Source organism: Elgaria multicarinata, chromosome 3 (genome assembly GCF_023053635.1).
Source record: "Elgaria multicarinata webbii isolate HBS135686 ecotype San Diego chromosome 3, rElgMul1.1.pri, whole genome shotgun sequence".
NCBI classification, from domain to species: domain Eukaryota; kingdom Metazoa; phylum Chordata; class Lepidosauria; order Squamata; family Anguidae; genus Elgaria; species Elgaria multicarinata.
In genome coordinates this window covers 65204343-65218377 of record NC_086173.1, presented here as the reverse complement: position 1 = coordinate 65218377, position 14035 = coordinate 65204343, and the positions used below count along the sequence as shown (strand labels likewise).

The window sequence follows — 14035 nt, the reverse complement described above, 5'->3', positions numbered from 1 at the left end:
ATGAATCTTCCAATATGGCTTTCTGTAAAATCTGCCTAGAACGTGGAGACTGCATTTGCACTAGTCATTCATAACAAAGATTTTCAACCTCACCAAAATATGAAATGCTATTTGAATATCATTATTCAACTTCCATATAATTATGGCATTAATATTTGAAGAATAAAGAAAGTGATGGCAAAATGGTTTGCTTTCTTCCAAATCAATAACTCACTGGAGCTGTTCAGACAACACATTAATGCACACTCTGGGTTGAGTGTGGGTTGTTGTTGAACCATGGGTTGCTTTTTGAACTGTTAGTTAGCATGTTCATTTGAACGTCTGCAGGACAGCTTGTTAACCATGCAGTGTGGTTTATTTTCTCAAACAAACCATCTTAAGAACATATGGTTTGTTGTTGGGTTGTTCAGAGTGGTTAACAAGCCATACTGCATGATTAACAAGCCACCCTGTGGACATTCAGACAACACACTAATGCACAGTTCAACAAACAACACATGATTCAACAGCAACCCACACTCAACCCAGAGTGTGCATTAAAGTGTTGTCTGAATGGCCCCACTAAAACATGATGTCCAGGTTGAGTATTTTTAGGGACACTCAAGATGGATTATTGAGTCTGCTGAGAGGGCTGGCAACTATTCATGGCAATGTGAAATCCTTTTATTTGATTGCTATCACTTTAAAATAATCTGAAGATATGTCGATAAAGAATGCATTTAAACCAAATTTTATTTTATTTACAACAGCACCATGTACATTGATGGTGCGATATAAATAAATAATAATAATAATTGAGCTTTGTTAGGAAACAAAGTCTGGCTACAGTCATATAAGAATACCCCAAACAAACTAAATTCATTAGGCTTTCTTTTCTCAGGTTTTTTTTTTGGGGGGGGGGTATTTTTTACTAACTTTGAAAAGCAAGCACATATTCATCAAATGATTTCCACTTGCATACTGTAGGTGGGTCTCTATTTTCCCACATTGATACAATAATTATATTCTTTTTCTCCAACCGTCTGTGTTAATATATCCTGGAGAAAGTTTGCTGTAAATGAACTGTACAGGTCCCAATATTGAATAAACAAATATTTATTTTTGTTTTTGCTATTTTGATTTTGATTTTGATTTTTGATTTTGCTCTGACTTTATACTGTTAGTTTTACCCTACCCTGTGCCTGTTTGGTGCATTCTCTTCCCCTCCTTATTGTTTTATTATGATTTTATTAGAATGTAAGCCTATGCAGCAGGGTCTTGCTATTTACTGTTTTACTCTGTACAGCACCATGTACATTGATGGTGCTATATAAATAAATAAATAATAATAATAATAATAAATAATAATTTATTTTGGTATAGCTGGCTAGCGATGAAAACTTAAGATGCTGACATACCTGCACTTTAGTGATGCAGAAATCTTAGGACCCTACTTTTTAACAGAATATGAGATTTTGTTAAACCCTTTAGACAAAGGGCAGAATTAAAATGTTTTGAATAAATGTATAATTTTGGTTAAGAAAAGGGCTTGATGCAGTCAGAAGCTTTATTATTATTATTATTATTATTATTATTATTATTATTATTATTATTATTTATATAGCACCATCAATGTACATGGTGCTGTACTATCTTAAAACAGGATTTTTTTGAATGGTAGTGTTATTACTTATTCAGAATAGAGTACAGCAATACATTCTTCACTTCGTTAGAGTTAAATTACAGAAGCTTCTTCCATTCCAGCAATAATTGGGGTTAACGTTTTTAGAAACCTTTGTCCCTTGTTTTTGACCTTATCTGTATTTCACGCAGGTCTTTGATACCTGTGGTTGAAACTGTATCCTAGCATGCTTTGGATAAGCTCCGTTTTCACTAATCATCTTGCTGTTCATCTGTCCAGGTTTCAATTCACAATTGCTTGCTTGCATATAATGAGAGTGAACAAACCTGCCCCATAAACCTGGAGAGATTTGTCTTGCCCAACTTTGGATATCAGGTGCAGAAGCAGCTGTACTGGCTGTCTCTGTTCTTTTCAATGCTCTGTTTCTAGGCTCTGCTTTAGTCCATTTTCCTCGGGACTGTGGGGCTTCCAGACAACTGGCTTCTAGTCCTAGTAAGTCAAAAGACATTGTGCAGCTGTTTTGTCTTTCCACCATTAAGTGACTTTTTTTGTAGTAAAACAACAACAACAGAGAAGCAGTGGGAAAACATGAGGGAATTACAAATGGGAGATAATGACATCTGAACCCGTGCAGAATTCTGTGAATGAACAGTGATTGCACAATAATAATAAGCCCTGTCTGGACGCACCTTATGTATACAGAAACAAGCAGCACTGTAGTGACACCTAGTGACAGAGCACAAAGATTACAACAGCACTCTTTGCTCCACGCTCCTACCCACCCCAACCCTTCATACTTTAAAACACGCTTAAAGAGGAACACACATGTCAGCTTCCAAACCTATTGGTTCTGGAGACTCAGCCTAAGTATCTTTGGCAAAGGCACTTTGTATCTTTTGGTCCAATATAGCTTAATGACTACAGGTTATTTATGTACTAATACAGTTTTCCAAGGGTTCCTGTATGTGTTATTGTTTGGTTAGTTTCTTAGGAAGAATGAAATTAAGTAAATGTTACAAGATTGGCACAACTTTATGCATCATAAAATAGTACATTTTTAAAGTGCTGCTCCTGGTTGCTTTCACATAGTATTAGTATTAGTATTATTATTATTATTATTATTATTATTATTATTATTATTTTATATAGCACCAACAATGTACTTGGTGCTGTACAAAACAGACAAATAAAACCGCGATACCTTGCCTAGAGGCTTACAACCTAAAATCACATTAAAACATATGAAGGGGTTCACAAAACAGAAATAAGAGAATAATCATAGTAATAAGAACAGTAAATCAAGCTAAAATACCAAAAGCTATTGAAAACAAATGAGTTTTCAAATGCGTTTTAAAATATACAATGGAACTCGTGGTACATAGTTGCTCTGGAAGAGCATTCCAAGCAAACGGGGCAGCCAGAGAGAATGGGCGAAGCCGGGCAAGAGACTTACCTCTTGAGCGGGACAGCAACATAACGTTTGGTATAGCACTCCTTAATGAATAGTTTTACTTCTGTGTCAGAATACAGTAATTCAAGAGTCAAATCAATTTCCATACAAGAAACTATGTAATACTTTTTATTGTAGGATGATGAATGCTATTTTAAATAATGATCTCTCACTCCTTGTCTCATTCAACTCAGGCTTTAGCTAGACCTAAGGTTTATCCCAGGATCGTCCTGGGGTTGTCCCTGCCTGCTCCTGGGATATCCTGTGTGTCATTTACATGAACAGGGATGACCCCGGGATGATCCCGGGATAAACCTTAGGTCTAGCTAAGGCCCCTGTCACCCAGTGTCTCCTTTAATCTTAAAGCCTATCCTTGCTTTCATAGCTTAAGTCTTGCACTTCCTTGAGAATGTGTACTAGTGATGCCTTGTCACTCTGGTCTTCCTACTAGTGTTTCCTGTGAAGAGCTGAAAGGCTGCTTGTCATGGGATGTCTTATATTTCTACATGGATTCACCCCCTCCAAAATTCAGATTATTTTCCACAGCAGCTAGGAAAATGTAGTAGTAGAAGCATTGGCTACAAGTCCTCTTTTATGTTGTGACCCAGTTCCTGATTTCCAGCTCAGCATTTAGCATTATATTCAACATTGCCTCCTTATCTTTGTGCTGTGCCAGGACTTTGAAGAAAACTCTGCAATATAGTGGCAATTGCTTTTTCACTGAAGTGCAATTCATGCATAGGGAATTCCCTTTCTTTTTCCATAGAACAACAGCAGAAATTATCATGTCCTTTTCCAGATGGCTTGCAAGTAGATAGTCCCGTCCACCAGACAGTTTCTGATAGATTAAAAGGTGCTTTTTGCTGAGGATCAAAGAACGAAGTTAGTACTCAGCCTGTTCTAAGAAGTATCTCACTAATAATAGATCCATGAGTTGATCAAGATTGATTTATATAAGTGTATCCCACTAAAATCCATTTTATTTTTTTTAATGTAATATAAAGCCTTCATATAACACTTACCATGAGAGAAGCCAGTGGGGTGTAGTGGACAGAACTGAAGAGGTCTGGGTTCAGGTTTCAGCTTTACCATGAAATGTATTGACCAGCATTGGGCAAATGTCTGAGCTAGTTCATATGTAACAACCACCCATGGATTGTCAGGGCCGCAAACACACTGCCTCCTGCCACCCTCAGCTGCAGCTTTGCATCTGGTTTATAAAACAACCCAAGAATGGAACTCTGGGTTGTTGAGGATGAAACAACCCAGAGTTTTATCCCATGGTTTGTTGTTTGGTTAAAATTCTGGGATGTTTGCTTCTCAACAACCCAAAGCTTCAGGTTCGCATATAATGCAAAACAATCCAGGTATGGGGTGTTCCTGGGGTGTTTTCTAAGCCCATGGTTGGTTGGAGTGAGCAAGAATGCTGCCTTCCACCCACTTCCCGCTTCCAATTTGCTTCCAGATTAGAAAACAACCCAGGAAAGCCCTGTTTGAACTGGGTCACTATCTTTCAGCCTAACTGTATGCCCAAGTGCCAGCAAAATCCCTGTTTCCAGTATATTGAGAGGGGCAATCACCTGGAGCAGTTGGCAAGCAGCAGGTTGAGTTGTAGCCAGTTAGCTTCAGTTAAGAAGTGCATGGCCTACCTGGCTTAATAATAATTGCCCTGGTTCAGACAACACGCTAAACCCTGCTGCTTAACCACAAAATGGTTAAGGGAATGCATTAAGGTTAAAGCATTCCCTTAACCATTTTGTGGTTAAGCAGCATGGTTTAAGCATGTTGTCTGAACCAGGCCATTGTTTGGAATCCCAAAATCTGTAGAGAAATCCAGATGGGGAAGTTTTGTAGGCATCCCTATTTACCTGAATGTTGCTATAATTTAGAGTCTTTTAAATGCCTCCTTCATCTTAATGTGCAAGGAGAAGGGAGGGTCATTTCCCCCACTACAAGGGACATGGAAACAAAATTATCCTGAATTTTACCACAGGCAGCAAATTGGAAGAAAAGAGGAAAATACTGTTGCTGAAACCCATAACCATTTTTCTTCAAAGCTGATCTCTCCTTGCAGGAGAGAAATTCATCACAAGGCAGTTTTGTCCTCAGATTTCCATATATTATAACTGGGGCTGCTGCCAACCTTTCCAACTGTCACGAAACAGGCCTCCTTCCAAGGAGCAGAAGTGAACACTGGGCACAGCTACAAGTGCACAGCTTTGGTAACTATTTCAGACATGAGAGTCACCCGAGCTCAGTCAGTTTTGCATGGAAGAGTCCTGATAAGAGTTCTAATAAAAGCAAGCAATCAGCTGCAGAAAATAATTGTATATTGGAGAATCATTTGTAAGATTGCTAATTAGCAACTTGAGCATGCCATCTGATGTATATGTCTGTTTACTCCTAATCTAGGTGTGCTTGCAATATATGATCGGGTGGGGTGGGGTGGGGGAATTAGGAACTTCAGAAACTCTTCTTGCATTTCATATTTGCCTTATTTTCCCCAGAATGTTCTCTGTGTATATGTGACATATGATCTTTTGAATAAAAGGAAGGGGTTAGAATAATAACAGTCTTTGTATACTTTTTGAGGTGTAGGAAAGGAACTGCAGTCTTTGTAAAGAAAAATGACAATACTAGAATTCTCTATTAAAATTAAAACCTCAGGCCAATACTGCACCTGTTAAGCAAAACATGGAGACTAATTATGGCGTCTGTTTTAGATAAATGGTAAAACTCTGTAGCCTAATAGTTCTCTTTCTAGATTTTCTTGACAATGTTGCTTTAGTGCCAAGAGCACTCCACAACATCTAACTGGATTGAAAAGGAAGCTCCTTTGGATTTTCTTGCCCAAAGCCTAAAAAAACACAGAACTTAACAAAATGCTGTGAATATCCAACGGTCACAGGGAGCAGTGTAGCAACCCAGCAACCCTGCATGTGGGGAAGGTTTTCCTTTCAAAACAACACAGCAAAATATATTAAAGGTGCAATCCTATGCATATTTGGTCAGAGGGATGTCCTACAACTCCCAGCATGCCCCAGACAGCCATTAGGCAATATAGGACCAGGTCAATGTGGAGCATCTTTGCTGGTCCAAGCACTCCATCCTCCCAATCTGGATTTGGGATTGAAAGACCCAGGAAAAGTGTGGGTGCATGGGGGTAAATTCCAAGCAATCACAATTTGTGGCACTTCACAGCGTCATGACTGGTGACAGGGCACACCAGCTTCCAATTTTCTGGTTTTGTGGAGTTTGGACCAAGGTGAGATAGCCTTAGCTTCTGGTCTTTTAAACTGGCAAGGTTTTTTAAAATTATTCAATAGTTATTCACTTTCACTACCTCTCCCTTGCCTGACAGCAGGAATAGTGAGTACTAATCATTAAAAATACTGCAGGATGGATGAGACATCATGCTCCCCTGAGATGCTGTACAGAAAGCTCTAATTCAGGATGCATTCTCAGTCTTTGTTCCAGTATGTGAGAGGAACTGATTAGTAGGACTGATGAGTGGTTCACACAAGTGAGAGTTTTTTGAAGATGGCAGCCAGTCTTGGTGGTATGATGTGCTGGAATATCTTTATTTAGTAGAACATTCCCAGGACCTTCTCCCATAGCAAACCCCCCCACAACTTTGTGTTTTACTTTGCAGTGTGTGTGTGTGTGTGTGTGTGTGTGTGTGTGTGTGTGTTTTCTCAGTGAGCCTGTTCACACGTCCCATTAACCCATGGATGCTTAGGCCATAGCTAGATGGGGTGATATCCCGGTGATTGCCCCAGGATTGTCCCTGTACGTCCACATGATGGGATCCCAGGAGCAGGGAGGGATGATCCCTCCCTTTCCCCGGGATATCACCCTGCAGTTCTAGCCCACTTCTTCTGCAGTCTCGGGATGATCCCATGGGTGGGAAAAGAGCTCACAGATGACACACTAAGCCATCATGGGTGAAATGAACTGCAGTGGTTTAATTAACCCATTATGGGTCACAGATAATTTCACAGAGTTTTCCACATAAAATATGGGCTTTCACATACTAAATATACATCCTATGTTTCATGCAGGATAGAATGCTTTTGTTTTAAGGACACATTCTTAGATTCTTGAAGTTCTGCTAAAGAGCAATGTATATCTTTAATATAAAAATAGGTTCAAAATTCAAGAACTAGAAATTACTATGTATCGTTATAGGGCTTTAAGAATTTTACCTTTTCCCGTTTAGTTTTGATGATGATTTCGGCATTACAGGGCTTTAAGAATTAATTTTACCTTCTCTTCTAAAGATGTGAACAGAATGCAGTTAATAAAATCTTGCTACTGTACTTGTTTGCCTTGATAGAGCTTCAGGCAATTCCTTCCTCAAATCTAGCAGTAAATACATTTTGATGGTGCAGATGTTCCTACCAACATCTAAAAGGTTTGCTAATGCATGTTAAAAATAGCATATTTCATGGTGTTTGGAGTCACAAAATGTGTGCAATATATAGCGTGTAAATAGCCTGAAGAATATTTGTGAAGGGGAGATATGTCTCTGAAATGTGTCCTCATTTTGCAAAGCATTTTTCAACAGCAGAAAGTACAAATCTATTTGAATGTACTGTTTAACAGAATAAACTTTTTTTTTAATTCAGTATTAGGTTCATATATATCGATTTGTAACATTGTGTATCTATTTCGCTAAAGTACAGGCACTACCTCTGTAATATGAGAACTTCCACCTGAGTGGTGGCCAATTTGTAGACATTGTTAAGACAAGAAATGACTGTGTTGGGTCACAGAGATCTCAATCATATGTTTTCTGACATAGCAGATTTTTCCATTTGATTTCAATTTCATCACTCAGAAATGCATAGGCCTAGTTTTCACAAACAGCAAATGAGGTGGCAAACCTGCATTTGGGCTGTACCACTTCAGCCTGCAGATCCATTGCATATGCATACACACACACACACACACACACACACACACACACACACAATCATAGGGCTCATCTACACCAAGCAGGATATCCCACTATGAAAGTGGTGTGAAAGCGGTATATAAAAGGCAGGAGCCACACTACTGCTTTACAGCTGTATTGAAGTGCACTGACAACTGTAGGGGCCAATGCCACATGCCACATACCACTTTCACCCCACTTTCATAGTGTTATATCCTGCTTGCTGTAGATATGTCATGGACCCCAACAGTTGTCAGTGCACTTCAGTACCACTGTAAAGCAGTAGTGTAGATCCTGCAATGCATTTCAATACCTCTATAAAGCAGTAGTGTGGCTCCTGCCTTTTATATACTGCTTTCATAGTGGAATATCCTGCTTGGTGTAGATGAGCCCACTGACAACTAACATGTCAGGAAGAAAGTTGTGCTACAACTCTTCTCTGTGACGTCTAGTTTTCTGTATCGGGAAAACACAGAAGCATTCAATTATATGAGCCCCTGGCACCTGCAGACTGAAGTGATACAACCCAGATATAGGTTTATGAGAACAAGGCTCCCAATCTATGTTCATTTCACACGTTACGTTTGTCCTCATGAGAACATAACCAGAGATGGCTGGGATTGAGCTCTTTGACAAGAAAAGTATGAACTGAATAAAAAAAGTACAGTGCCCTGAATAAAAATAATAATAGCAGAAATCTTCATTTTTAGGACTTCCAAAAAGAAACACTTAGGAGGCCTCCTCATAAAATTACACACACACACACACACACCTCATACATATATTGTCCAAACATTCTCAACCCAAAGGGTTCCATCAACAACATAAAACTATTAAAGAAAATATGCTAAACGAAAGCAATATTTTAAATCCTACCATTTAAAAAACACACACAGAAAGTAGCAAGTTAAAACACTTTACACAAGCAGTGATTGGGGCCTTTTGTCAGCCGACTTGAGGGGCACACAAATATTTAGCTAGGACGATTTGTATTTTCAGCTGTATTTTCCCCAGCTTGTTAGTGATCTCTTCAGAAGAGGACAGGGCGAACTCCCTGGCCCAGACTTACCTTCAGGGAACACAGGCCCTTTCAGCGGCCCCTTGGATAGTGTGGGAGCACTGTCTCAGCTGGTCTCTTGCTGCTATTGGTCTCCTGGGAGCTCTTAGCAACATGGCTTTTTATTTATTTATTTATTTAGAATATTTATATACCGCTCCTCATTGAAAAAATTTCGGAGCGGTGTACAAGGTAAAATGAAAATAAAAACAGAATAAAACAGTTAAAACAAAATTTAAAAAGAAGCAAAAAAAAAAACAACAACACAGAAATCCAAGGCTGCATGTTAAAGAAAGGCTTCTTGGAATAAAGATGTTTTCAGGAGGCGCCGAAAAGCTTTTTAACAAAGCTTTTGATGGTTAAACTCACTGGCACATTGTTTTAACTGTTTTAACTGCTTTTACCGCTTTTAAATTATATATTGTTTTAACTTGGATCGTGGTTTAATTTGTTTTTTACTGTGCATATTTATTGTTTTATGCTGTATGTTTTTATCTATACGCCGCTCAGAGATCTTAATGATATAGGGTGGGATATAAATGTTTTAAATAAATAAATAAATAAATAGTTTGGGCTGATTCTTCTCTTGGTTTTCTCTTGATATTAGATTTTTAGTATCTAGAAAACATTAGATGAATGCTAAATAAAACTCTGATCCATTATCAAGCAATGAAAAAATGCATTCACATTGTCCTAAACTCAGTCAGAAATGGTGGACAGCTTTTCAAATATGCATGTCTTTTCTCTAACCATCCACTTTTTTGTCATTCAGCTGTATTTCAAACAGATTGAACAAAATCCGTAAAGTAGCCTTTGTATGTGCTTCTTTTCTAGAATTACAACAACAGCTGCATGTATGATGGACCTACGAAGATATCCCCTAGATGAACAAAACTGCACACTAGAGATAGAGAGCTGTGAGTATTTTTATTTTATTTTTGTAAATCCTTCTTACTGCATGCTCAAACTGATTCAGACGTTTAACTTTTTTCCCCCTACATGCTACTAACCTAGTTGTTCCCTCTGTCTGATGACATTTAGATCCTTGTAAACACACAAAACAAATTTAGCTCTCCAGATGGATTAGTAATTTGTGGCACAAGGATTAGGGGAACTTATTTTGTGAGTTTGATGGACAATTTTCAGCTTTAAAAGTCTCACTCAAATGTCTTTTGGAGTTTATGTGAGGAGTATGAGGATTACTATCAATTCTTTATCCTTCCCTGCTGCTGAACTGGATTGCTATTTGTTTCCGTTTTTTAAATGAAGGGTTTAGATTTGTCATTGGTGTCAGTGATGCGTGTCACACTGCAGTTAGGTTTCCTATGCAAATGTGATGTCAATATTATCTGTGCTTTTACTATTCTCTACCTCTCCGTACAGATTCATGGTGTTTGATCTTTTCAGTGTTTACCTTGTAAAATCTGCATCTTCTATATCAGCCTATAAAACATTTATTGTAGCTTGTATAAATATTGCATGCCGTGAGTTACCTGACACCTTCAGTTGTTTGGCTGAATTTATTGAAACACTTGTGCAGGAGGAAAGGGTGCTAGATGGTTTATTAGCGACTCAAATTTTAGTAAATTACTTCACATGGATATAACAGATATAACAGTATAGAGCAAGTAATGTCCACTCTAACACACAACACATTCATGGTTACAGCTACTGCTTCTCAACAGTGTCTGGTGGCATGCACTGAATGCCACAACATCATCTCTGGAAAGTGGCAGTTGTATTTCAGGATGCACTGCATCACGTTATGTCCTGCTTCCTTCCAGAAATAAATGTTTCTGCTCATTTCAGGTTGCCCTGGAAGCTCTAAATTGCTGTGGTGCAAGCAGTGGTGGAAGGTGCTTGTGCAACAGAATTGGTGGGCTGGAAGAGTAGCGGTGGGGCGGAAGCACCCTCTTGGATTCTGCCTACCAGATGTTTGCATTTAGTTTTAAACTTGAATACGTTTAGGTAATTCTTTTTAAAAGTAAACATCCATAAAGTATTTTTCCACAATCTATAGAGCATTAGAATTTGTAGGATGCTTAGGTTTTACAGTCGTCACATTTTACACCTTTTGAGTCCAGTACAGAATTTCAGGTACTTCTGTTTTCCCAGTGCCCATTAATCTGTATCTCTTCGAGTGGCTCAGAATTTTACTTCCATAAAATTGTGATTAATTTGAAAGATCCGTGTATTTTCCAGGAGTATGCAAAGTATGCCTTGTTGCCTGTATTTGTATCTGGCCTCTGCATGAGAGACATGATGTGGACAAAATGATGGGGGCATGACTTGAGATGGATTTGGTTGCAGAGCTGGAGGTGGGAATTCAGTGGGGGCCATTGTTTTAGGGGAGCATCAGCTTCAATGTCTGTACTTCTCTCCAGAGAAGTTGGTTCTAATTATTATGGAGATGTTAATGATGCTAAGGCAGAATCTAGTAAACAGCCCGTAAGAGTGCTCTTTATGGGTTGTATGTGTTCATGGTTCACGTTGGACACAACATTGCTTGTGGAAATAATTTTGTCTGTTCAACACAATACCCTGAATGTAACTGTTTATGAAGGACGACGATGTTACTTTGACCTGATTTGGAGCTTTAGACTTGTTTAAAATTTAAAACTGTTGATAAACTATATTCAGTTATCTTACATTCTTGATAAGCAAACCATTACATGCAGTTGTATGCCCCCTGGCATTCTTTTTTTCTGTTGCTATCAACTGCAGCCTTTTGTTAGTTGATTTAAAAACTAGTGACATTGTTTTCTGTAATCTACTTAGGTGCACTTTATGTTGAAAATGTGTATGAGGCAATAGAAAGATGTTGTGAAGAACTGCAAAGAGGGGCTACCACAATATGGTCTGTCTCTTACAGTTGATTCTGATTCCAGCTATCTCACGATCAAACTACAGATTACTTTGAAGCCATAACTAGTACCAATGCCTTTCCCCCACTAACTCCAAAGTAAGTACAGGGGACCCTATCTAATCCAGAATGGGATCCCCATGCCTGCAGTTTACATTGCCCAAACAGGATCCATTGAAAAAATGGAGGCAGTCCTTCCTCTTGTACTCACTCAGACTTCCAGTCTTATTTATTTAATTATGTGCTGCCCAGTTCTAAAAGACTTATAATGGTTTATCACATAGTACTATGTTTTCAATTATGGATACAATAAAATTCATTGCAATTGAATCAACAACATTAAAATTATAAGACTGAACTGAAAAGCCATATGTGAGAGAAATGAAATTGCTAAACCCAATTAAATGGCTTTGCCTTGCTTTTGGGACCCAAGATTTTTGAACAATGGCTTGGAGTCATCAATTCCACTATGGGCTTAATCCATATTGTGCCCATCATGATCTTAGATTTTAATGAGGCTTTAATAATGGTGGGGTGAACCACCTGGTTAGGCTTGTATCTGTGCAGAGCATCACTCCAGGGTATAGTGGAACATTAAAATGGCAGCTCAGCCAAGCTCCTTAGCATGCTGCTGCCGCCTACCACTGCTGCCACTAGGTAAGCCCACTAATACAGGAGGGACCCCACCAGGTACCACTTTGCTCAGGGCCCTCTCAAATGTGGAGCCAGTCCTGCAGTAATGTGTGCCTCATATTTGGGTGAACATTACAGCCCTTTTCAGGAGTTATTAAAATAGGTAACTCACCACACAAGTGGTAAGTAAGGTCATTTCAAGTGCACTCCCCATCAAGGTCTCACACACTACGTAGCCCTCTTCCTAATGTCAGCAGCGAGGGGTGGGGAGGGGTGTGTGAAAGGAACTCTGTTTGCTTTACAGTTTTGTAGCTTTGTTGACTCTCCATTTTATTGTTTACATGAAGGGTATTGCATTTTTGTTATATTGTATTTTTAAAAACAATTGTGCAGTGCCCTGGAATCCATTTTTATGACATTTTTTGCAATAAGTTAAAAATAAATGCATAACACTTCATTAAAGAGTGGCTTACATTGAGTAAAATCACAATAGCAACATAAAACTACCATGCCAGCTAAATAGAGTAGAGGCTGGCTGAGTAGATTGCAACAAAAGCTAGCTTCAGCTGAAACCCTTATGTGCAAAGCAGGGCAAGAGCCTTTACTATTTATTTATTTATTTATTTATTTATTATTTATTTAAAACATTTGTATCCCGCCCTATATCATTAAGATCTCAGGGCAGCATACAGATAAAAGCATACAGTATGAAACAATAAATATGCACAGTTAAAAACAAATTAAACCACGAACCAAGATATATATATATATATATATATATATATATATATATATATATACACACACATATATAAATATATATATAAAGCAGTAAAACAGTTGCCATCTTAGTGAATTTAACCATCAAAGGCTTTGTTAAAAAGCCATGTTTTTACTTGGCGTCAAAATGAAATCAATGTTGGCACCAGTCGGGCCTCCATTCCACAGTCTGGGGGCCACAACAGAGAAAGCCCTCTCCCTTGTCCCATCACAGCATATATGTTGCATTGGTGGGAAGCAGAGAAGGGCTCCTCCAACAGATCTTACGTCTTGGGCAGACATATATAAGGAGAGGCGTTCCCTCAAGTATCGAGATCCAAAGCCGTTTAGGGCTTTAAACGTCATTACCAACACCGTGAATTCTGACCAGAAGCATATAGGCAGCCAGTACAGTTCCTTTAAGGCCGGTGTTATGTGGTCTCTGTAAGATGTACCCGCCAGCAGTTGGAAGAAGTTGGTTAAAGAGGAGGGGCATTCAAGCAGGGCAAGAGCCTTTTCACCAAATTCTTGGCAGCAGTCAGACTTCGCAGCATTACCAACATTTTCAGTAAATAGTGCTGTTTTGGTCCTCTGAAGGTCCCTGATGCAAAGTTTTGAATGGCTAGGACTCTGTTAAAACTGTGTCATTTTTCATGTTTAACCTACCTAATGTGTATTCTGCACTCTTCACATTTGTATTATTTAAGTGTAAATAA

General features: G+C 38.6%; 1 protein-coding gene across 8 annotated transcripts in view; it reads left to right on the top strand.

The window, feature by feature from the left end:
* GABRB2 (gamma-aminobutyric acid type A receptor subunit beta2) overlaps positions 1–14035 on the top strand; it is a 133770-nt gene that overhangs the window by 62102 nt on the left and 57633 nt on the right. For all 8 annotated transcript variants that reach the window (XM_063120542.1, XM_063120544.1, XM_063120543.1 and 5 more), the window contains one exon: positions 9899–9981. In XM_063120542.1, the coding sequence (XP_062976612.1) occupies positions 9899–9981 (83 nt within the window). The remainder of the gene's footprint in view (positions 1–9898; positions 9982–14035) is intronic.